This window comes from Centrocercus urophasianus, unplaced genomic scaffold, assembly GCF_019232065.1.
Source record: "Centrocercus urophasianus isolate 14NV4802_14NV808 unplaced genomic scaffold, USGS_Curo_1.0 seq_16, whole genome shotgun sequence".
NCBI lineage: Eukaryota > Metazoa > Chordata > Aves > Galliformes > Phasianidae > Centrocercus > Centrocercus urophasianus.
In genome coordinates, this window is record NW_024884711.1 from 18,948,340 (window position 1) to 18,973,187 (window position 24,848).

General features: G+C 35.3%; 1 protein-coding gene across 1 annotated transcript in view; it reads right to left on the bottom strand.

The window, feature by feature from the left end:
• Positions 1 to 24,848, bottom strand: part of HDAC9 (histone deacetylase 9) — a 438,875-nt gene that overhangs the window by 33,664 nt on the left and 380,363 nt on the right. The window contains exon 23 of the mRNA XM_042817004.1: positions 21,993 to 22,111. Within this exon, the coding sequence (XP_042672938.1) occupies positions 21,993 to 22,111 (119 nt within the window). The remainder of the gene's footprint in view (positions 1 to 21,992; positions 22,112 to 24,848) is intronic.

Sequence of the window (24,848 nt, forward strand, 5' to 3'; positions counted from 1 at the left end):
TCTGAATGGAGACACTGAAATTCCACTACCAAATAGCTACTGTTACTCCCAGCAGAGTTTTAACTACTGCAAGTGAAATAACCTGCTGTAAGAACCTGAAGATCCCTAGTGGCACTAGAAACTTAGCAAACATATATCAATCTGCAACATCAGGATTGTATTTGTTCTTCCTTCTGACAAAGCTGAAAAGCCACACCAGCTGAAAGCTTGGGAAAAGTTATCCAAACATCACAGAACAGCAACTTAAAAACTTCTGTCAACAGGTGTTTGCTTCTCTACAGGTAAATAAAGATCAACAAGAAAAAATGTCAAAATTGGAAGAGCTCCTCTCATCCAATGTAACAGTCAGCAATTCATCAGAGAAGGATGCACTTTTTAATCGTCCTTGGTTTTGACCAAACTGCTGATTTCATTTCCTTAAATAAATGGTCATGAATCAAAATTTCAGTATCTTCCCAATGTTCTAGCCTGAATTATATAGCTGGTCATTACATTAGAATGAATTTAGAGTGAATTAATTAATTCACAGTAACTATGTCAGAGAAAGAAAAAGAGAAAACAAGAGACACATGGAAGAAAATGATAAAGAGTGTTTGCTAAGTCAGTAAAAAAGTCTATTATTAAATAAGACAAGTACTTTTTTTGTGACTAAAAGAAAATATGGGCATAAAAGTGAAATTACTAGATGCCTGAGTGGATGAACAAAAACAAAAATATACGTGAAAATTAAAGTGATCAAGGATTTAGATTTTCTTATAACCATCTGCAATTATCAGAAATTAAAAAAGAAAAAAAAAAAAAAGAAAAAAGAGAGAGAATAGAGAAAGCTTATGTCTTTATATCTGCAAAGAATGCAGAACATTTCTGAATTCATCTCCAGAGATATACTTTCACATCCTTCAGACACAGAGGAAGATGAGGCAGTCCCACAGCTACAATTATCATGGAAATGATTCAGGTTTTGTCAGCAGCGATCTCTGAATTGCTCACTGACAAGCTACCTACTCAGTCAAGGTCTGGACATAGGCAGATGGCAGTGAATTGTAAATAAATTGTGTTCCACAAGACATTCTTGTATTTGTAGACAAAAGTGCTACTGATAACTCCCAAACCAAATAAGGTGAAGACATATTTAAATAAGTATGTATCTGATAACAAGCTAGTCTGTCAGGGGGCAATCACATTTTTTGCCTTTTCAGACATAATGTCACATAGTCTCAGAAAAGAAACTTGAAGTAATCCAGTGACTATAATGAATTTATACCTTAGGAACTGGGAGCTGCATTTGGCCAACTATGTGTAAACATGATCTTGTTTTAAACACTGTAAAATAAGTTTAGAACTTGTGAATAAAATACACAATAAAGCTTAAATGTGTGCGCGGAGTTCTTCATTTTATCACTCTGAACAGAGATTGCATGTGTTTCCTGATATCACCTGGACTCAAAGAATGTTACCCTTCTAACTTTTTAGCTACTTTTGTGTCATCCCAGACTATGACTTACTCTAGTGGATCATCATGAATAAATTCCAACTCAAAATGCCTTTTTATACACATAAGTCACTCCTATTTTTTCCATGGAAACTACAACAAATTCAAAAAGCACAATAATACTGCTTGAGAGAGAAAATTCTCAGCTACAAAACACTATTTTTCAATGTAGTCACCACCATTAGCTGAGCATTTTTACCAATGATGAACAAATTCTTGCATGCCATGCTTGTAAAAAGCTGCATCAGTGGAAAAGAGTCACTGTTTCACAGCTGCTATGATAAGATTGTTGCTTGGAAAATGTTGTCCATGTAGTCCATCTTCCATCAGCACAGATACATGGAAGTCAGAAGATGTCATATTCAGTGGGAGAGACTATACAGTGGGTGTGGTAGGACAAGATTGGCAAGGTACTTCACAATCTTCAAATTGTTATGGGTCCTGATGTTACCGTGTTGCAAGGAAAAGACTGTCTTCTTCTCTGGCCCAACTCTGGCAGTTTGAGCTCTGCAAGTATTGTGATGTAGTGGTCAGAGTTAGCAGTTTGTTCATGTTCCAGGAAATCCAGAAATATCACACCTTTCTTACCCCAAAAGACAGTGCACATCATTTTATCCACTGAGGACTGTCTTGAACTTTTTCTTCAATGGGAAATTCACATGTTGGCACTCCATGGTCTGCTGTTTTGGCTGAGTGGTGAACAACACATCTCATCATTGGAAATGATGTAGTCCAGGAAAGCAACATCTTCAAATTCATATTGGTTCAATAAATTCTGACAGATGTGTACGCAGGGTTCTTTGTTTTCCTCTGTGAGTATTTGTGGGACCCACCTGGTGCAAACTTTGCAATATTCCAAAGTTGCCATTATTTTTTCCAACATATTGAAGCCAATTTTCAGCTCTGTATACAGTCCCTCGGTCATAATCTGTCAATTCACATGAGCAGATTGTGACGCTCTTCATTTTGTGGTGCAACTGCAGTTGCACAGCTGTCCAGAACATGGCTTGTTTTTCATTTCACTGCCACCACTGCTGAAACATACCACCCATCACTTCACTATGCTCACATCCACTGTTTGGTTCCATAAGCATTCAGCAACCATTGATGAATGTCAGTGGGTGCCATTTTTTTCCACATGGAGGAATTCATTTCCACACCTTTGCTTCATATGCTCTTCCACGTCGGATACCATTCTGTCAGACTGCCCCTCTGTTACCATCTGTTTCATGGTAACAAAATGTCACAGAATATTTGTGGAAGGTTCAACATCTACTGCCATATGACCAACATCTGCCACTGACATTGTGGGCCACTATAATAAAATAGGGGACATTACTTTCTGAGCAGCCCTCGTCTATATGAGTCCTTACTGGCAAAGAAAAGCGTAGCTTCTGTGCCTTCCCAGGTGGTATGTGACTGTCTCAGCGCTAGCATGCACCTCACCCAGCCTGGAACAGCTCAAAGACAGCCTGAAAGGCTTTTGTTTTCTTTCCTTCATACACATTGTAAACTCAAGCTGTAAAAGTTATACATTTATAGTAACACTTACAAGGACTTAGTTCTCAGCTACAAATAGAAAACATAGCAGAGGAAAAGTGCTTGCAGGTACAGAAGGAAAGAACTCATTTCCAAATCTAAGATGAGTTCTAATGGCAGTGGTTATTAACAAAACACATTTCTCTAGCACTAAAATGCATACAATTCCACATGTGAGCTACATATTGTCTTACTCAATGTGTAGTAAAAAGCCAAACGTACACATAGTGGGGCTGAAAAGTTGTGAGTGAGCAGGTGTGTGGTGATAGACAGAGAAGGATGTCAAAAATTTGTTTTATTTTTCATTCTGTCCTGTTTCAGTTGCCCATGAAGCAGGCAGGAGCAGTCCCCGTGATTCTTTAAGACCAGGATGATTTTATTTCTTGCATATGCTGCTGTGGGTCTTCCTCTACCCTCACCTGTCTGGAAACAGTCTGGAGAAATTTATTTCTGTGTGACTATTAACTGTTTTTTAGGACTACTATATGAGCACTGTCTGAATTGCCAACAGTGTTTTTTGTTGTTGTAATTTGCAATGCACCACCAATAAAGAATTGTCTCAGCAGTTGATTTTACATCTTGGACAAACAGAAAAAGAAAGAAATTTTTTAAATAAACACAAATCTAGAGCTTGACAGTGCTATTTTTTTGCATCAATTCCCTTCCAGAGTAGTGCTTCTGTTGTTCAAGCTTGTTTTTTTTTTTTTTTTTTTTTTTTTTTTTCCTAGAAGAAGCCAAAAGGGGAAAATGATGCACACAAGAAGAGTAGGGGAAAATCTATTTCCTCTATTTTGTTGCTTGCATCATTTGTTTTCCACTGCTTTGGAGTTTTTCTTGCTTATTTGTTTTTTAGAATTAGACAGAAACTTTGAAGTTAGTGAACGTTTGTTGCTGATTTTGTATTATAGTCTGAATCTGGCCCTCATAATGAGGAAAACAAAGGTCTAGGACAGTAGATGTTCACTTAATTAACAAACCTATCTTAAAGCATATGCAAAAGGGGTCTGTTGTGCAAGCAATCATAAATCTCACTTGAGCAATTGACCTTACAACCCAAATAATGTTCCTTTGTGCACCATTTTTATATGCAATTCCTAGATTTACTGTGGCAAAGAAAAAGTGTGTAAACAATTTCACCTGAGCCTAAATTGAGTAATTCGTTCATCCAGCAGCTGGATGAAGCTTTGTGCCAAACTGGTAAACCTCTTCTGGAAAGAGCCTCTTTCAGTGGGTCAGATTAAAAAAAAATTCTTGATGCATTTTCACATGCTGCTGATGTCTTGATTAAGAATTAAATGAGGAAAATGGAATAGAGAAGTTTAGCAGTTCACTGGTCATCAGAGAATATAATACAAAAACGTAATACCACTTTGCCTGCCTAAGGGTATTCCCTTTCCAGTCATCAAAGGATTGCTGCAAATAAAAAGTTCTGAGAACTTCTCCAAAAGGCAGAAAAGAAAATAAAGGCAACATAAATGTAAATTCTACTTCCTCCTTCACCAATTATCCAAATAATTCACATTTTCTTTTACTATCAACAAAAATTCAGGTCATATCTTAGTAACACAGAGCACACACCATTTCTGTAACTGTGTTCTTGGTGACATCTATACTGAAACAATGACAAATCCTTTGGCCAGATTAAAAATTGCAAAGTGTTTATTATAGAATTTACAAAAATGAAAAAATGTTACCTATATAAAAACTATGAAAATCTCAAGGCAACCAACTCCAAATAAGTTGGCAAACTCTGAAGTCCAGTTGTAGGAGAGGCAAGTTTAGCACACAGTAAATATCCAAAGACCTGCAACTGACCCTGAAATATTGTTCAAATCTCCCTTAGGCTGAGAGGTATTTTTTTGCTGTCCATTTTTGAAGAGCTCTGGTACTCTAAGTCTACTTCTAGGGACTCCACAGCTATCTGAGGGATCTGCGTTATCAATTCAGGCACCAAGTTCAGATGGTTACATTTAGGATGGTGCTAAGGCCTTTCAAAAAGGCCCAAAATGTCTTAAATTCACTAGGAAGTTCACCCTGCTCTTTTATTATATGCAAGTAAGGTCAATACGCATTATTAGAACTGATTAAAGTACCTGCTATCTTAATGTGAAATTGAACTTTTATATACAACTGAGTAGGAATAGTTAATACAAAATGAAAAACAATAGACAAGTAGATCTCTTGATCACACCAACATCCAGGAATCTTTGTAAAGGACTGCCATTCATTGAGAAAATAAATCAAAGTCTATGATTATCTCTTAACTGAAAATAAAAAGAAACAGGAATGAATGAGTTTTAAAAGAAAGAAAGAAAAAAAAAAGTTCACTAAAAAGAACAGCATTGCATTTGTATTTACCTGAGCCACTTGCCCCTTTTGCAACCTGATAAAACAAACGAGTGAATACAAATCAAAATGACTTGGCAGAAGAACATCAAATGGCCATTGTAAAAGCAAATGCCAGAGGAAAAGGGATACCACAAAGGCCCCAGTCCTGCAATATTTTGAGGGCAGTTTTAACTGGTCTACACTGGCCAGACACTTTTGGAGTCAGACATGCCATAACAGAGGGAAAACAAAAGGATCAGGTCAAACAGCAGTAAAATAAAGTGGAATTCTAACTTGACCTGTTAAAAGTTCATAATCTGAAAAGAGAAAACTGAAAAATTGGCAGGCTTTCTTTTTTTTTTTTTTCAAGAGAATCTATTCATTCTTCAGTCATCTCTGAGATAAAACAGGAAGACTATTCTTTCAAACCAGACACACTGCTTTGTTTTCATCGATTTACCCTGACTGTCAAGGAGCATTCCAGAAAACAGTAGATAAGCTGAAAATTTATGCAGTTCATATTCACTATCAAACAAATGACTGCTAAGTTTCATTTTCCCCCTTGCATCTGACAAAACTGCAAGACAGCCAAATACAGGTGTTCACTATATCCAGATGAAAATGGTTTTTTTTTCCTTTCTTTTAATACAATATTTTGTCATTTAGTCTGCTGAAAGCATTATGGTTGGTAAAGTAAGATCAAGCAATAATTCTAAATTTTTAAATCCTTAAAAGCAATTTTTTGAGAAATATGGGAGTTTAGACAGCACATTTATTTAGTTTTAATTTTTGTGCCATAATACATCAGGACTGAAGTCCTGATTTAGAACATATGCAGCTTGCCTTTGAAGTCCTGGCTGCTTTTTTAACAATGGCAAAGAAGATATAAAGAAATTAAACAGCACAAAAAAAAAAAAAATAAAAATAAAAATCATAAAATAGGGCTCTTGTGCTCTTGATTTATATATATTTTTTATGTTTGTTTAAAAAAAAAAAAAAAGCCTTTACTCTCAATAATCTATCATGTGAAGCTTTGCTCTGACATACTTTTATTCATCTAACCTTTTCCTTCTGTGTTGACCTTTCTTTTCTCCTTCCGCTAAGTCTCTCAGTGTTGCTTTCTAATTGTGGACACATTCAGTAGCAAAAACTAGTTTATTGGATTTTTTCTGAAAAATGAAAGAATATAAAATGCAAAGAGGATTCACGAAACTGAGATTTTTGAATGAAAACAATACGTATTCTAAAAAAAATATGGTTCCCACATGAAACAGTTTAATTCTGCTAGTGCTTATTGGACCTCCTCTTCCTTGCTGAGCATGTGCACTGGTATTTGTGGTCATTCTGGTTATGTTACACAACAGTGACATTTTCCAATGCAGTGCATGAAAGCTGATAGTTGTCATTTCTCATTTTTTGTCCAATGTCTTGTAATGAATATAAGCCAGTTCCATATTTATTTATCCTGTGGCCAGCTTTTTCCTGTTTTTCTCTGCCTTTCAACTCTAAGACAAAACTGTTGAAGCAACAACAGAACACCACAACTGACTCCATACATTTTTCCCTTCTTAGGTTCTTCAATTCTCTGAAAATTGTTGCATACGAGAGCAAGCTAAACATACTGGTATCACATGCTGCTGAGACCAGTGTCAATTGCACCCTGTTTTGAAACATACTGAAAGTAGAAAATTGATCTAGAAGGATCAAGGCCTGAAAGTGTCCAGATGTTTAAAGCAGAACAGAAAAAGCATAATTCTTTATTGTCAGCTGAAAAACATACATAGCATGTGTGTGTGTAGAATATGTGATGGGCATTTATGATAACTGAGGGGGTTGGAGAAGCAAGGGTTGACTTTGTCTGAGATGTTGCAGGAAGATTAACAGATACATACTGAGGATTTGCTGGGGACATCCTCACGCTATTTCTTTCTTCCTTTACTATCACTATCCTGTATCTACTTGACTCAAAACAACACTTCTTCTACAATACCTTTTACTATTAATTGAAACAATGACTGAACTGCACGTGAGGAGAAAATATTTTTAGTACAGCATTTTGCTCATGGATTTGTGCAGAGTAACAGAATCATTAAGACCTCTTACAAGCAAAACAGACATCCTGGGTTTACGTAAAAACAGTTTTTTCCAAAGAAGTGCACTCGTTAGCTCATAGCAAGACACTTCCCAGTGTCTTAGTTTCACAGCATCTCTCTTAAAAGCTGCTATTAAGATCATACGTTGAATTTTGTCTGAAAAGAGAGGATCCTGCAGTTTATCCTATCTTTATTGGATTTTAGTACCAATTTTAGTAACTCAGCTTATGTTAACAGAATGCTTGATTATGGTTTCATTTAATTTCATACCTAACTCATTAACTTCACTCCATTTGAAGCAAATAATGCTTCAAAAGTCCTTTGACTTCAACATTCATCAGGGCCTTTGTACTCTTAATTTTAGCCAATGATAGGTTAGCTGCCCTGCCTCTGGAACTCCTCCAGGATAACGACTGTATACTGGGAGAAGAGAAGCTTCCTAGGAACATCTATTGCAACAATTTTCAGTAAAGTTGAATTGTTCTTTAGAACTAAAAACTGCATTGATTGCCATGGACAAATTAGACTAGTAAAACGTATAGTGCTCAGAAAGCTAAGCTTTGTTTTCATTTCTGATTCTGAAGGACTGTTTACATCAAGTAAAACTCATTTTCATGTACAAAAAGTACTATGAATAGTGTGTGTTGTGTTCCTTGGTTCCTCTGTTAATACCTAACTAAAAATTGCTCTTGCTAGAGATTTTGTAGTTTTCAAAGCTCTGCTTTCATTTTTTTTATTTGAACAAGTTATAACATTAATATAATAATGTAATATTAATGTATTAATTACATAATCACTAGAAAATTAATGCACTAAATATAGTAATACTATAAAAATATATTTACAGTAATCATTCATAGCTCAAGCCATAATGGATATTTTTATTCAGAAATCATAGAAATGATCCAGAAATTCTGGTTGTTCTACTTATAACATGGAAGAAGTCATTAGCACAGCAATAATCATTTTAGCTTGAAAGCCTATTCATCTATGAATACATTTTAGAATATATCTAGATTCATAAACTTTTAAATTATATATATGCAGATAGAGGATTTGTATGCCAAATGTGTTCCATTACTGCTAGTAATAATTCCTCAAACTACAGTCCTCCTTCTGACACTAAATATTTGTTACCCTGTCAACCCACTTTGCACCTTGCTTTGGCTAAGGCATAAATCATCAGGTCTTTTAAACGCTGCTCTGTACTTCGCTCACTCTCTTTGAGTGTTTTTATTCCACTGTCCTTTTCCCTTGAGTATATTGGTACTTTGCTAATAACATGATAAAAAGATGCTAAATGGTATGCGTTTTCCAGGGTGGTTTTTAGAAAAAAAAGAAAAAAAGAAAAAAAGAAAAAAAAAAAAAGAAAGAAGAGGAATTTGGCCATTTGTCCAAGTGCTTTAGAAGTTAAACCACTTGGTCAGAAAAATAACTCCAGCTAGGAAGTCTGACAGTCAGTCTTGCCATCCTTACATCTGCAATTTCCCAGGCTTAAATATAAGAAAATGGCCTTGTATCATCAGGAATGAACTTGCTGCTTTCAAGCCCTTTATTTCAGATTAGGAGTTGACTTATCTTCTAAAGCAGAGCCAACTAGTTTGGCATCAGTTTTCTTAAAATTAAGGAAACATTCAGAGTAAACCAATGTATTTCCTAGATGCACTGCGTCTTTCCCTACAGTTTTATTAAATACAGATAGGTACAGAGGAAGGACAGTACTATCCAATGGAATAAATTTAGTTGCTGAGTGAAGATGACAAGAATGATGGCTAGATATTGAAGAAAAAAGCCCAGCTTCCTCAAGATAGAATGTTTGAGATCTGTTTTACAGTCTCTAAAAACTATAATAATCAGTAGTCAACTAAACCAAAACAGTGCTATTAAAAATACTGGGCTTAGATGTAACAATTTCAGATGTATATGTACACCATGCTAGAGATGGTTATATAAGAAAAGCAATTATGCTACAAGTACCCTAGGTAAAAGATACTGAGTTCCATTGAAATCAATTATAAAATTTTCACTGAGTGTAATGGAAGAAAATTAGACTAAGTTTAGAAAATTTTATCACAACGGAGAAAATTAGCAGCATTTTTATCTTCCTTTCTTTTTTTAACCATGACAGGAAGATTGCAATCAGGAAACTTTTTATGTTCTAAAATTTCCTCTCCTCTCCTCTTCTTTTTTTTTTTTTTTTTTTTTTCCCCATTCTCAACTTTATTGCACCTAAGATAAAGTGCCAAATTTGACCAGGCAGATTTAATTCCCCATTCTTTTTTAAAAGCACCACGTAAAAACTTATCTTCATTAAGTGCCACTGGGAGTCCAGTGCCACATAACTAATGGGTGACTGCAGTAGCTTCATGTTCATGTGATGCTTTAAGTTCAAAGGGGACAAAGACATCCTGTTTGGTGTTTTGTTTCACTCAAGCTATTAAAACTGCTGAGACCCCCCTTAAGTGTTTTTAAAGTAATCATCTTAGTTCTCCATCAACAGCCTAAGCCACTATGAAAAACAGTGCTAGTTTACATAATTTTCAAATTTGTAACATCATTTGGAAAAAAAAAAAAAAAAGACAACAATCCTCAAGGAAATGGAAAGACCAAAATTCATCATGGATGTAACCATTTCAGATCTACTACTTTTTTTTCCATATCCCTTCAACATCTCGGCTTTGTAATTCTGTTCAACTTTTGTGACCTCAGTGTTTTCCCTCAAAAGGTATGCTGGGAAATTCCTAGAAGCGTGCACTGTGTGTGGGAATATGTACACCCAAAAAAGGTCAAAAAGAAATAATTATACAGGTCAGTACATATACACAGTCTTCATGTGTTTTCTACAAAGTTACAATGCAGTTGACACCACTAGAAAAACAAGTTTTTTTTCACAAGTTCATATAAACATCACAGTTTTTATGATAACTCCTTTGATGTGGTGTACCTGCTAATTAAATTACAAGTTTTGAAATAACATCTTATCACTTGATCAATAAATTTTCCTTACTCTTTTTCCCAGGGCTTGATGAAGGTTTGAGAAAGTTACTTGTGCGACTGTTTGGCTGAATGAAAATCAGTTTAAACAGCACTTTATTCAACTTGCCAGTTACTTCTGTGGGGCTGAGATGCTTTGAAAGACATAGAGATGCTACAGTTCTTTAAGCTGATTTAAAAAAAAATCTTGAAAATTCCTGGTACACAGAGTACACGTTCAAATGTGATTTCAAGGTAAAGCTGTTCCTCTAATACAGCTCCTATAGGAACTATAAAAAATGATTTCTTACCTGGAGTGAACTATAACTTTAAGCTGAATAAAGGGACACTGAAGATATTGGCCTTTTCAATAGAAATAAAATAGATAAAATAACAATTGAATTTTCTTTGTTACAAGTTGTTTTCCTTTTGCAAAACAAACAAACAAACAAACAAAAACAAACCATGAATGAAACAAAAACTAATGCTCATTTTTCCAAGGATTTTGAACATCATCGAAACTAAGAAAAAAATCCCTATTTAAAATATACTAGTAAAGGATTTCTATTTAATTTTAAAATTGAGCATTGTCACAACCTAAAAGTATTCAGCAAATAAACTGTAAGCTGTACAGAACTCAACCACTGCTTAATAGCAGGAAAAAATGTAAATGAATCTACACAATATGCTTAAATTGCAATCAGAGATGAAAACACAAATTACAGAGAAATACACGTAAACATTTACCTTTTCATACAGCCCAAACACCTTGGAATTCACCTCCAACGTAAACAATCACATAGAAAAATCTGAACTTATCATTTTTAAAACCCAGAAGTTTTACTGAATTATAAATTTTATTATTACATGTGTTTTGCTTTCTTTGGTTGCTGTTTTAAGAATGTTCTCCTATCTCATCTGGGCACAAAACAGATTTAGAAAGTGGCTCTCACAACTAAACTGCACTTGAATAGATGCATTGTCAGATACTGAAAAAAATCTTGGTTGTTATACAGCTAAAGAACCAGTATTTCTTTTACTAGCTTTTCCTTTACAGATTGGACTTTAATGAAAAGGGATGAAGCTGTGGATCAAAGGAAATAGAAATATTTAACTCGTGATGACAATTACTGCCATAAACAGAAACTTGGAAGTAGATACATTTTGATTAACTAGCAATATTTCGTTGTTCTGGATACGTAATTATTTTTAATCTTCTCTCCCAAACTGAAAAATCAGGTCAGAGATCAGTCCCTTGGGCTATTTTATTGTATATTTAATAATACTCATTGATAGGGAAAAAAAAAAAAAGAGGAAGATTCTTAAGGAAATAAATTACTACTAAATTTCAAAGGGATTTATTTTACAGCAGAATTATTTTTTTTCTTTCCAAGATAATTCTAAAAAGCTTCTGGAAGTATCTAAATGACTTAAATTATGGACTTCTGACTTTAATTTGCATTTGAAGATATTTTAGCATGTGCCTTTGTACTATGTTAGTGCTTACAGTACAAGGGCTATCCCTGTAAACATTTACTATCTCAGTAAATTTCAATCAGGTTGACGGAGTGGTCAAAATTTGCATTTTTTTAATGCACAAGCGTTAGCAACTTGCAGCATCTGATTGCAGATTTCGTAGTATTAAGTGTTTGGGTTATTGGTATTAGAATCATGAGACTGCAAGGGCATCAATGTTCTGTTGATAAATAAATTACTGGCAGGAAATAACTCAAAAATATGAAGTGCATCAAGGGAGCGGCCCAGGCCAGAAATAACTGAGTAGCATTTAAATGATTTCATGATAGCACTTAATGATACTCTATTTGGGTAATCTGTTAAGGTGTAAGCACCTTCCGAGCTGCTGCATGATATGTAACTTATTAAAACTACAGCCACAAGTTGATGTTTCAAGTTTAATCTCATAGCCAAGCTTTCATTTCCCCTTAGTCACAAATAATGATCCTCCTTAATCATATTTCTTTTCTTCAAGTCAGTAGTATCTTGACCTTCACTTTTTATATTTAATTTTATGCATTTACTTGATTAAAAACAAAAACACAACATTAACTAAGGTTGGGGGGGTCAAAGCTAAAAATACCACAAAAATCTCTTCAAATCAGTGAATATTTGCTGATGCTGATGTTAGTCAGACCTGAAGTGTACTTGCTACCGGGACAGCGTGAAAAAGATGAGTTTGCAGACTGAAAAACAGATGGCCCCCTATCACCCTATGGGGCTAAACACACAAGAGCAAACTTCAGAGACGCCTTACCTTTACCCTGTCTGTCCCTATCAGGAGAGACTGTTATATTAAGGGTTATTGCCTCTCTAGCTCTCCCTGTGATTATCTTTTGAAGTCCATGGCCAAGAGGCCAGTGTGAGAATATCACCCCAGATAAGAGGTGTTTGCTCTGTGAAATATTCAGGACAGGAATCCATGGACCTCATGATAGTTCAGCAGGGAACCACAAACTCCAGCTAATATCTTCTAATCCCCTGTTGGTTTGAGAACTACCCACCATAAAAAGCATAACTGGCTGTTTATTTGTGCAGGCAAGAGATAACATCTTAAAGTTACAGTCCGCCTTAAGTAGTAGGGATGTGAAACCCAAAGAAATGAAACATCCAAGCTCATAATCAAAATTGTGTGTGCTCCCTTCTCTGCCTAATGAGATGTAAACATTTTGGCTAGTGTCTCTTTTGGAAGATATTAATCAAATATATTGGACTATACAAAGTATAGTCCAGTCTGCAAATTACGTCTTCTTTTATAGCATTCTGAAGCTGTGAACAATATGTTAAAAATTTTCCCATGGCGCAACCAAGTAAATACTTGTGGCGCATTTCTATTTATTACAGAGAATAGTTAAATTCTAAGACATAAATCATGCTCTTCTACTAAAGGATTTACAAATTCCCAAAGACAAGCCTAATTCCCAATGCAACGATGCTATAAAAGATCAGACACTTTGTTATGGAGAAATCCACATTTGGAGATGTCTTTCAACAATTTCTCTCAGGACACAATCCTGCAAAAAGCACATGCAAGTTGCTGAGCACTGAGTCAACCTCCATTAGTTTCAAAATAGCCCTAAAACCTTATATTTAATTTGTTGTTTTTAACTTGTAATTTAAGAAGTTAAATACTGCTTAAGCAAAAAAATAAAAGAAAAAAAAAACTTTTACCTCCTATTTCTTCTATGAAATGACAGCCTTTTGGTTTCAATTAAAAAAAGATTTCATCTGTTTAAGTTTCAAAATTGAGAGAAAATGTAACAAATTTTACCTCTATTGTACCCCTCACATCAGCTATTGCCTTTAGTCATACATTCTTTCATGCACTACTGTAGCATGAAAGAAAAAAAAAAATGAGGGGTACGTGAAGAGATAAGGGAAGGTGACTGAAAAGCGAAAATAATTCTCAATGGTTCTGTAGATGTTTTTTTGTCCCATTGCAATCTATCCTCTTCCCTGCCCTTAGAAGCCGCCCTAAATCAAGAAACTGGCACCTGATGCATTCTGCAGATGTATCAGCACTGTATATCTGGAACATAGTATACAGGTGGTTTTTCACTTGCACCACTTAGTTAACTATCCAGCAGGCACATCTTCTATTTGTGGGGCAGAGTGGGAATGGAAAATGGAAATATCTCCTGGCTGGTTTACAGAAGGAAAGGCTAAGTGAAAGAGCAGGCCATCAGCATTGATTCCTTAATGTTTTTAATTGTTCTCAGCTCTTTCTTAGGTAGTTCCTTTCTGAAAGGCTTACTAATTAACAGATAACGATTGAAAACACTGGGCAATAGCAAAAGAATCTTGAAGATATGCTTTGAAGATGACTGGCCTGAAGTTTGAACCCGAGGATTTCTCTGGCTTCTCCAAATGAGGTGACATGTTCACTGATCCAATTCTATTTCTTTTGGTTGAAATTCATAGTTCAAACTATTGATACATGCTTAGTTGACCACATGTGAAGAATTCCTCAGTCTTAGTATTGTCAATTCAGCATTTTTATTTCTTTTTTTGTATTTCTCCAAGATTAATCCCTTATATGAACAGAAATCTAAAAAAAAAAAAAAAAAAAAAAAAAAAAAAAAAAAAAACACAAGAACAAAAAACAAACCTTACCCTCTTATATATTCACCACTGTGATTTACTATTCTGTGTTCTAGAGAGGACACTAAATTTATACAGTAAATCCTCATCTCTTCTAAATTTCCACAGGAACTAAAAGATTTTCATCCTCACAGAGCATAATTCTTAGAATTTTCTAAGTTTTTGCTTTTTTGCCCTTGTAAATGTAGTATAAATTTCAATAACATACGTAATCCTGAGCTCACCAGCAGAGAATTTACTGAAATTTGCAGTACAAGATCAAACTTTGAGTACAAATAAAGGAGTAAATGCAGCACAATCTGATTTGTGAGGCTGAGCAATACAATGACAATATCTAAGCCATATGAAATCAATACTAGGGAGTAAGAGGGAAAAAAAACTAACACAAACTGCTTTCTTTTTTCTCCCCCAAAATACAGTGAAAATAATTATGACTGAGGTTATGTCACCAATGAACATGTCATATATTTTAATGACTATTGCAATGTACAAGGAAATTTTCTGATACGAATCAGAGATTCCTCCATGGAAAACGTTATTAACTGATCATTTCCCTATATCCACCTTTAAAGCTTTTAGCTGAGTCAACGACTCAAAATCTATCCTGCTGGATAACTATCTTATCTCCAGTTCTGCAAAGATAACCAAATTATGTTAACCAATCAAATATCTGAACCCAGAAGGATTCATTTGAGAAGGCAGCTGTGGCAACTGAGTTAATTTAACAGCTTTCGCAGCAAAAGGTATCATACCTTATCTTTTCCTTCCTCTACTGTCCTTGATCCCCTTCCACTAGTTCTGGCTTACATTGCTCCCTCCATAAGCCAATTCACTTTAATAACCCCACAGAAATCCGTTCATTTATTCGGCTGATAAAGTTTTCTGTTAGGTTGATGAGTTAATTTGCATATGTTTACAGAGATATCTGACAAGTATCTGTGCCTATGGGAGATAAGTAATGGACAATTCAGAAGGGAAAGAGGCATGTGACCCTACTTTTCTACAGCTGTGATCAGCACTTAGTGCCAGCCTTTTCAGGATCATAGCTTCTTGTTCTAACAGTTGAATCAAAAAATACTTTCTTGCTTTTGAAGAGGAAAAAATGAGATGGCATCATAAAAGCCTGCAATCCTATCTTTAGGGACTTGAACTGTCTTTAAACAGCTACCAAATCAAAGCCACTATTCTGTTCAGTCAGTTGTCAATTTGCATGGACTTTTCTTCTCCTTTAACATTTGTATACTACATTAGCCGCAATTGTCTCAATCGGGACTCGTTTTCAGAGAGCCAAGTGTCAGGGAAGCCCTTCATACCAGAGATTCAACATCAGACGAGCGTGCAGTTCCTCCCCAAAGATGTTAACATTTATGCTATCCTAAATAACTCACAACTCTGAGTCCAACAGTGCAGTAGTTAAAAAATTATTTGGGGACTGATTTAGAAATTAAGTGTATCAGGGAAAATTACAATATACATTTACCATATAGAATCACCATTTATATTCAGACTGCTTGCAGCATAGAGATACTCAGAATAGCTATGTAGAATGTTTTAGAAACAGTGAGGTTTGTATACAAGAAACCTTTTTTCAGAAATATATCTTAAGTACTTTAGACCCAGATCATTTCTATGTTTGAATTTGGGATGTGCAGTTTTAGGCCTTTCTTTTGGTTTATTTCTAATATATGCATTGCACACCAAACAAAATGAGAAGCTGAACAGAATTCCAATGCACAATGGAACAATAGGGAAGATCCAAGAAAACACTTGTCATTAAACTGAAACTTTGCAAAGTCAAGGTTCTGATGTCAGAGTGTACCACAGCATACCTATTTTTAAGGACATTGTAAGGAGTCTATTTATAAGTCTCATTTAAAGTATTCAGTGATGACAATGCACATTGTTAGATCGTTTATTACAGAGATCAATTACCTCATTATTTTAACTGAACACATTACTCCTGAACTGCCTGTCACCAGATGCTAGGTCGCTTTTACAGAGTTGTATGCCACATTGAGAGACCTTGTTATCAAAAATCATTACTCTTTCCCTTTGGGAAGCTGGAACAGAAATGTGAAGGGCAAAGCAGAAACCAAAAAGACAGATACCCAAATTTAACCTGATTGCTCCTACTTGTATTCTGAGAAGCACTGGCTCATGCCATAAGAGGATATTGCCCAACAGAAGACCTGAATTCCATGTGTAAGTCAGGAACTCTTTTTATGCATTAAGTTCCATGACTGAAGGTGATGCATACCTTAGAAATAATTTGATGTTCAAAACATTGTTTCCTCTTCTGTGACTGATCAGATGGATTGCATTATGCTAACAGTGAAGTCCTCTATGCTCTGCCTGATGAGGTAGTCATGAGAAGGGACATTTGTTCATAGCCTTAGTGTTCTTTTGAATTGGTCACACTTGACCAACGTGTATAGCAGCATTATGTAGCTTTTGATAAATTAACGGAGTTACTGTACTTTGCTTAAAGTCTTTATAAGTTACAAATCAGCTCAGTCAGTTACATTCTAGACACTGCATCAACCTTGTATCATGAATTTGGCATAATACTAGACAGATATGATTTACACCATGAATGCCTGCAGCAGTATCTTTTCCTAGTGCTAATTGCTGATCTTATTTTGCACTCTGGTGTCAAATAGCATCTTTAGACTAAGAGTAAAACAACAGGAAAACTCCAGTAAATCATTATTGCCCTTAACAAATATAAGTACCCTGAAAAATTCTTAAGTCTTGCCTGACACTTCTCTATTTATTTTATTCTTTTTACTGAATAGTTACCATTTAATGAGCAATTGGGCAGAATATTTACTTAATCAGTAAAGTGATAGCAGGGACTTTAATGCAGACATTATTCTTAGGGCTGCTTTATAAAACAAAGAGAAAGTACTTTACCTCAGGATAATGTTACAGGGAGAACCTCTACAGTCAGCAGGGCAAAATTTGAAAGCAGTGCTTTCACAGGATCTAACTACCTCCAAATTTATGATCTGACCTGGAAGCTCTTTCTCAGACCCATACACCTCGCAGCACTCAACTGGCAGAACAATACAGTGCATTTTACCAGAGGTTGTAAGTAATTATAAAATAAAACCCAAAATATATCATTCCTATATTTAGTACCTTCTCCACTTCAAAACCACTTCATCCCCTTTATTTCTTTGCCCTTTATTTTTCTTATGTTTTATTGTCAGCACAATTTTTAATACTCAAGTACAAAAAAAAAAAAAAAGAACTTTATGCAGCTATGTTTTTACAGTATGTAACATATTGTACTGATACCTGTTATTTTATTAAAAATATAACTCAGTTCTGGTAATAAATAAATAATATAATAATAAATAAATAATAAATAAGAAATATTAGGTCAGGAACTAAGGAAAGGTTTCCTCTTAGTTGATTATAGTTAACAGTGAAATTAAAGCACATTTATAGCACCTAGTCCAAACAAAGGCATCTCAATGACATCAATAGTTACTCTGGATATGAGAGCTGTGAGGAAGAGAGCTCTGCTGCTGCACACATCTGCACAACGGAGCTTGGGGAACCAGTGTAACCAAGCAACATGGAGGCAGCTGTGGCACCAAAAGTGCACTTGGCAATAAACCACTTTTCTCCTTTGTTTCAGTTAATTAAGTTGAGCTTGAGTCATAAGACAGGGTCACAGAAAGCAAAATCTGAGGTAAGTGGCTTGAATATCTTTGGCAACATGATCCAGGCCTATCATAATTTAAAGAAGCTCCTGAGCAGGATTTGGCTCCTATCACTGTCCAAGACCTTGGGTCAGCAGGACCAGCGTATGCCTCGCTTTCTTTGCTTTGCTTCCTCATGTTAGACTTTGTGCAGCTGTGGTAGCCTTAAGGACATAGGCAGTTTGTTACCAAGGATATCTTCATCGTAAAAAAGGTTTATTTGGAAAACAACTCCTTTTCAGACAACGTTCCCTTTTTGGGGAAGACCTTATTCTGGGAAAAGGGATTTTTCATTCAGAAATACACAATTTTCAGCTAATTTAAGTGGTCTAATAAAAGGTATTGTTTATATAGTTTTTTTTTTTTTTCTTACTGAGATATTAGAAATGTAGCTGATACCAAATGTTTAAAAGCTTCCTGGCACCAGTAAGTTACATACTATACTACATCTTAAGTATTTGAAGCCCATGTTTTTCTTAACAGATTATAAAATCCATCACTACATTTATGCACATAGATCAAGTATATGTTTCAAGTTGTGTATGCGTAATGCTGCCTTTGAAATGGATAAGGGATAAAAAGAAGCAACCAAAAGAAAATGTGCCTGTGAAATCCTCAAAGTTAGGGTTTAAATGAGTTAGTTTAGTTTATGCTTATTCTCACTTCCACATTGCAGCAGACAGGTAAATGTTATTTAAATGAGTTTAGCGAGAACCTTTTTCTTCAGAAAAATCAACAAAGAAGGACTGCAAAGGCAGCTGGAAAAAAACATTTACTTGTGGAAAATAACTTAAAATGTGCAGAAAGGAAGGATAGATTCGACTTCCCCAGTCTCTTTTAAAGATTTTTTTTCCCCAGTGGAAAAAAACCTTTAGTGATTTAGTTACTTAATGAGACTAGAGATAAATTAAGTGTATCTTTTAGCTCTGCTATTATCATTGATCTTAGTTGGCTTTTTTCCATGCTATTGTCTGCTAGAGGAGCTGAAGGTCATCATACTGTGAGAAATCTTGCCTTGCCCATCAAATGCGTTCATTAGAATCAGGTGCAAAAATATGCATTTGTTGCTGATATATTTAATAGTCAGAAATGGTAGCTGCTCAGTAAATCAGATCATACATCAGTACAGGAAAAAAATAAAATATTAGTTTAAAACAGTTTATAGTGTACACATTTCAAACTGCACAGATTAAGTAGACCAAATTTTTCTTTACGTAATGGCCTGCTATACAGTTACTCCAAAGCTGTAGTTGATTTCATCTGTTATTTTCATCCTCTGGCTTTTACTTTATTACTTGGAAATGCTGATTGGTAAATACTTCTTAATTTTTTAGCTGTTACTGAAGACAAAACATAATTTCTATCAAAAATCCAGTGTCTCTCTACCTGTCTTTAACAAAGTTAGTAAATTTGATGTCAATATCTCCCTATTTTTCATGTGTGAAATTTGTATTGGGACATCAGGAATCAGAAAATCCAAGGTATTAAGTGCATGGAAAATGCTGAAGATTGAATAATTGAATACTGGAGTTGGTCTAGATGGCCCTCAGAGGTCCCTTCCATCTCTAAGGATTCTATGATTTACAAAGAATTATTTTCAGATGAATCTTTGCATTTACTTGCTTCTGCATAATTTTTAATTCTTACAAAGAAATATTAAAAAAAATTGCATGAAAACCTATTTGTAGTTTTTAAAATGGAGGTTTCTTTGGAGTTTAAATGGTCTTTTTAAAATAAACTTCATTTTTCTACATACCACATATAGTATGTTATGTTCTACAAAGGCATGGAGGAATGCAGAGAATTTTGTTTTGGGGAAATAATAAATTCCTTTGGCTCTGTACAAAAGGCTTTATTCATCTCTCAGGTATATGATCATTTGAATCTCTCTTGGCATTTCCCTTAATTTAAACAAGACTCACCTACTGTAAATCACCTTTTTCTACTTACAGACATATGTACCACTTATGGATGTGCAGCATACTAAAGATATATTGTGACTCAGTTTCTAAAATGTTGTGGTGATAGTTCATGAATGAATTGAAATTAGCATTAATTCAAACATTGAACACTTTATTGTCATGTGAAATTCAGTCTATTCTAAGAAGAAAATATGAACATTATTGCAATTTATATGAAAGTTGCTCAAACTTATGTGACAACATCCTATCTTCAGGAATAACGTATGCCAGAGTATCCTGCTGGAGCATCATGGATACTTAAAGGACACTTAACATGCCATCTCCTGTGCTAAGTCCAAATAACTATTCAGTGCTCATGAAATTGTGCCTCTGATGATGAATTATAGTTCAGAATTTTTTTTTTTTTTGAAGTAGGTAAATCTTTTAGCAATTTTTAACATCCATCTTACTAAAAATTGTAGTGCACAGATAAGTGGTGCTCAAAAGTGCATACTACTCAAATATACTATGCTTTTCTTCTTGAATGCAGCCATTGCATTAAGATTAAAAACTGTTTAAAATCTCTGTACATCTTATTTGCAGTCAAAGGGGTATTACTGTTCCAACCCAGCTGTAATCTAGCACCTATGTGAGTATGTGCAGGAGGATCTTGCACTGCTCTATGCACATATTCACTTTCCACAGCATATCACCATGAATAGACATCCTCACTCTTCACCTACTTGTTGTGCATGATACTCAGAGAAACCTCTATGTTGCACAGTTTAAATGCAAGCAAAAATGTTTGTGCCTGTTCCCTGGTCCTCCTGAAGTAGATACCAACTTCATTCAATGTATATAACAAAATATATAACAAGTGCAAGAGGTCAGAAGGACAAAACTCCTCTGAGCTGAAGCCCATTTGTGTAGTGTGCTAAACGACATTAGTTCTTATTACTCCAGGCTTTTCACAAAGCATTTTGGATTAGCAACAGGGATCAATAGTTAATAACTAATTAAACGTTAATATGGTATGTCTTGAGATATGGCAAAGAAAATTATTCACAGTACTGAATTGGAAAATTTTGCATTGCTTCATGGGAGTACATCTCTGCATAGCAAAGTCATACTGCACATTACTGTACAAGCATTATTACATTATCCAGCCATGCTCAGTGTCTCAGGTTCAGATCATTTCAGCCACAGTATTCAGTAAAGCTTGTGACTTGACTTTGGAGTACTATGTATGAGACATATCAGATAGACCTGTATTAAAATTGTATTGAACACACTTCTTTGAGGTATGAAATGGACATCCAAATATTGAGACCCAACAGAGCAGTCTTTCAGAAAAATTTGGCCTTCATGAGCACTGATGTAATTCAGAATTAGTGCCATCAAGCTGAAGAGATTACAATAACAAAACAGCAATATGAGATTGGATCTAGGCCTCCAATGCTTAAAATCTCCAGTATACATTTAAAAAGAAATAACTTACTCAAGTATTTGAAAAATGGGGCCTATTGAAAAGCATGAAACCTCTAAAATGTTATTTGAATGCCAGAAAAGTAATACTTTAAAAAGCCAAGACAGAAATGCCAACAGGAACAGAAAGGAGCAAGCCAGAAATGCTAACATGCTCATTTCTATCTCATCCGTGAGCTGGGTGAGGTCCTGCAGTGCCACAGTATTACTGAGCACAGATGAACAGAATCCTCGCCTTCCACTGCACCTCTGTCATGTCACAGAATAGACATACGAATGTAACCTGGACTTCAAGTAAAGATTCTATTCAGAAAAAGTACTAACTCAGAAAAATGCATCCTGAGATTATACCTACATTTAGCTGTGACTTTATAGCCACCCAGTGGAGGGTCGTGGCCTTCTACGGCATCGAATCCTGCTGATACCAGGACAATCTCTGGATCAAACTCATTGGCAGCTGGCATGATCACAGTCCTGTAGAGAGAAAAGAACAACTGGTTAAAAATTAAAAGAACTTCCATCTCCATGCTATACATTGCCACAACCTCATGAATCCAACGTAGGATTTTGTGCATCAAAAACATTCTCTTTTAGTTAAGCCAATCATTGCCATCACCAAACAAAATCTGATGCGTCATATCATTTGATTCTTTTTTCTCTTCTACAACTTAGGGTGGAAAAAAGGCAGGTACATGTGAAAGACTCTAACATTACACATACATCTGTGCCTGTTTTACCCTGCTGCCTATAAAAAGCTGCCTCTTCCAGGGAAGTGACTAATGGTTTACAGAGAGTGCTCAAAGCCTGAGTGGAAACCCGGACTGCTCCAGTTAGTGAGAACTTGGTGTAAATTTGAACTATAAATTTCTTTTGGGAAAATGTTTGCTTTCCAAACTTTTTTCTTCTTAACATTTTTAAATGTTTGTCGAGGTGGGGGGTGACTCTAGCAAAGGAAAAACATGAAATTCCCTTAATCAAATCCAGATTATGTTGTCAAGCCTTTCCAAGGTCAAGCATAACAGGAATGTGACAACCACAAACCAGTGACAGCAACCCCTGCTGGTGTCAGTAAGATAATTCAGCCCCTCTCAGTCACAAAGATTCCAGTATTTTTAACCCCTTCCTTGACAAACTTCAGGAGGCATTTTCTTTGTCTTAGCTTTCCTCCAAATCCAAAGCACTGAAGCTGTGCTGAGGGAGAAGATATAGCCTTACACTCTGCCTTTGGAAATGCCTTTTTACATGCTGACATTCTGAAGGGAAGGCAAATGGGCAGCTTTTGCACCTATTGTGACAGGCTTTGAGCTTGTAATGTCTGTGTTAATTCAGAAAAGAAAAATAATGACTTCTCCTTCTGAAACTTATTAAGCCAAGGAAATCCCAATCAGTATACACAGCTCAAAATTTACAGATGAATTTTGCATCTGTGTCACATTATGTGTATTAGTTAAGATATTTATTTAAAAAACCTTAGGCCAAAGCTAATGCTGTTCTGCTGAAAAGGTTTTTTTGTGAAAGAAGCATTTTAGTAGTTTTCTTTGTTTTCAGTTCAGTTGTTGATCCATGTTTTATGATTTTCTTCTGTTCTGATTTCCTCAAAGTTATTTTTAATACTAGGAAAGTGTTACTTTTACTTGTTGGCCAGAGGAAAGCGGAATTCAGAATAAATAAAAAGCTGTTACCAGGTCATACAGCACTTCAGTGAATTGTTTTGTATTAGAAAATAAATGTTAGGCCATTTCATTTTCCTGGCGATTTCAGTGAGCCCATGACTATGAATTTTCACAGGCAAAATGACACACAACACTTCACATATTAGTAGGTCTGTGCTGAAGTATGGATTCTGGCAGCAGGTGTTACGCTCCAAGAAGGACTCAGACCAATCTGAGAGAATAACAGTAAAGAAAAGTATTCTAAAAAGTGTAACCTAAGTAAAAACAAACAAACAAAAAGCTATTTGATTCACAGAACATGAAAGGAAATGTGATAGCAGTCCATGAATATATAAGTGCTTGCTGCAAGAGGAAAGAAAAAAACCTGTCCTATATTTCTGGTATGGTTAGGATATGAAGACATAACAGCAGGAAAGCTGTAATTCAGACACTGGAAAAACCTTTCAAATATCAAGAGCAGATAATCTTCTCAAACTGTTTAAGAAGATTTAAACTGATATCTCTGAAGTTTTCAATAACAGGTAAGAGTAATATGTATTATGCCTGCTATAGGTTCAAACTCATATGGCCTTGAGGCAGGAGGTCGGATTACATCTCTTCTAGGTATTTTATTCTATATTTATATGCAACACACAGAGTACGTTGCTTTAGATACTACAGTGACTAAACATTTCTGCAGGTCAAACTCCACATAGCTAGGGAGCAACATCAGGAAAAAGATCTCCCATGTAACCACATCTTATCTTTCTGTGTACGTACCTTCTGATACTCTAATTATACGTTCAGTATACATATTCAACACATATATATATATATGTGTGTTATACATATATATATACACACACACACACACACACACATATATATATATATACACACAAGCAACACATTCCCAAACTTCCCTAATTCTGAAACACATGTGGCGCAAATCCTGATCACTGATGGGGACTGTGGCTGATATGCAAACTTTACCTATCCCTATAGCATCATATATCTTACGTAGTGAAAGAAGAAGAGACCTCGTGGAAAACTTCCCTATCTGCAGCCATTTTATCTTTTGCCCTCCTACTCTTCATTCACATTTTGTCAAATTCAAGTCAGACTCTTTTTTCTTCTCTACGTCAAATAAAGTGGCAGCCCAATGGGTACAGCACAGACAGTGCTCATTAGTGTCTGAGGATGTAGCATGTTCAAAGCCAAAAGCAACTCTGGAAGCTCAGGTAACAGAGCACTAACTTAACAAGCTAAAGCAGAATGAGATTTTGGAGAGCTGAGTCATTTGCAATGTTGGGAAAACCTACAACACATCTACCACATTTTAAGGTCTTACTCTGAAGTACGAAGATGTCAGCACATTTTTTTAATTACTTGGGCTAAACAAAGCAAACCATAGTTTCATTTTTGCAAGCAACAAAAATATTTTAGTCAGTTTTCTGTCAAGACAAGAGAATTTTTTGTTAGATAGATGTGTGACAAGGAAACTGCAAGATATGCTGGATAACACTAGCAAAATTATTAACTACTGAAAGCAAAGTCTT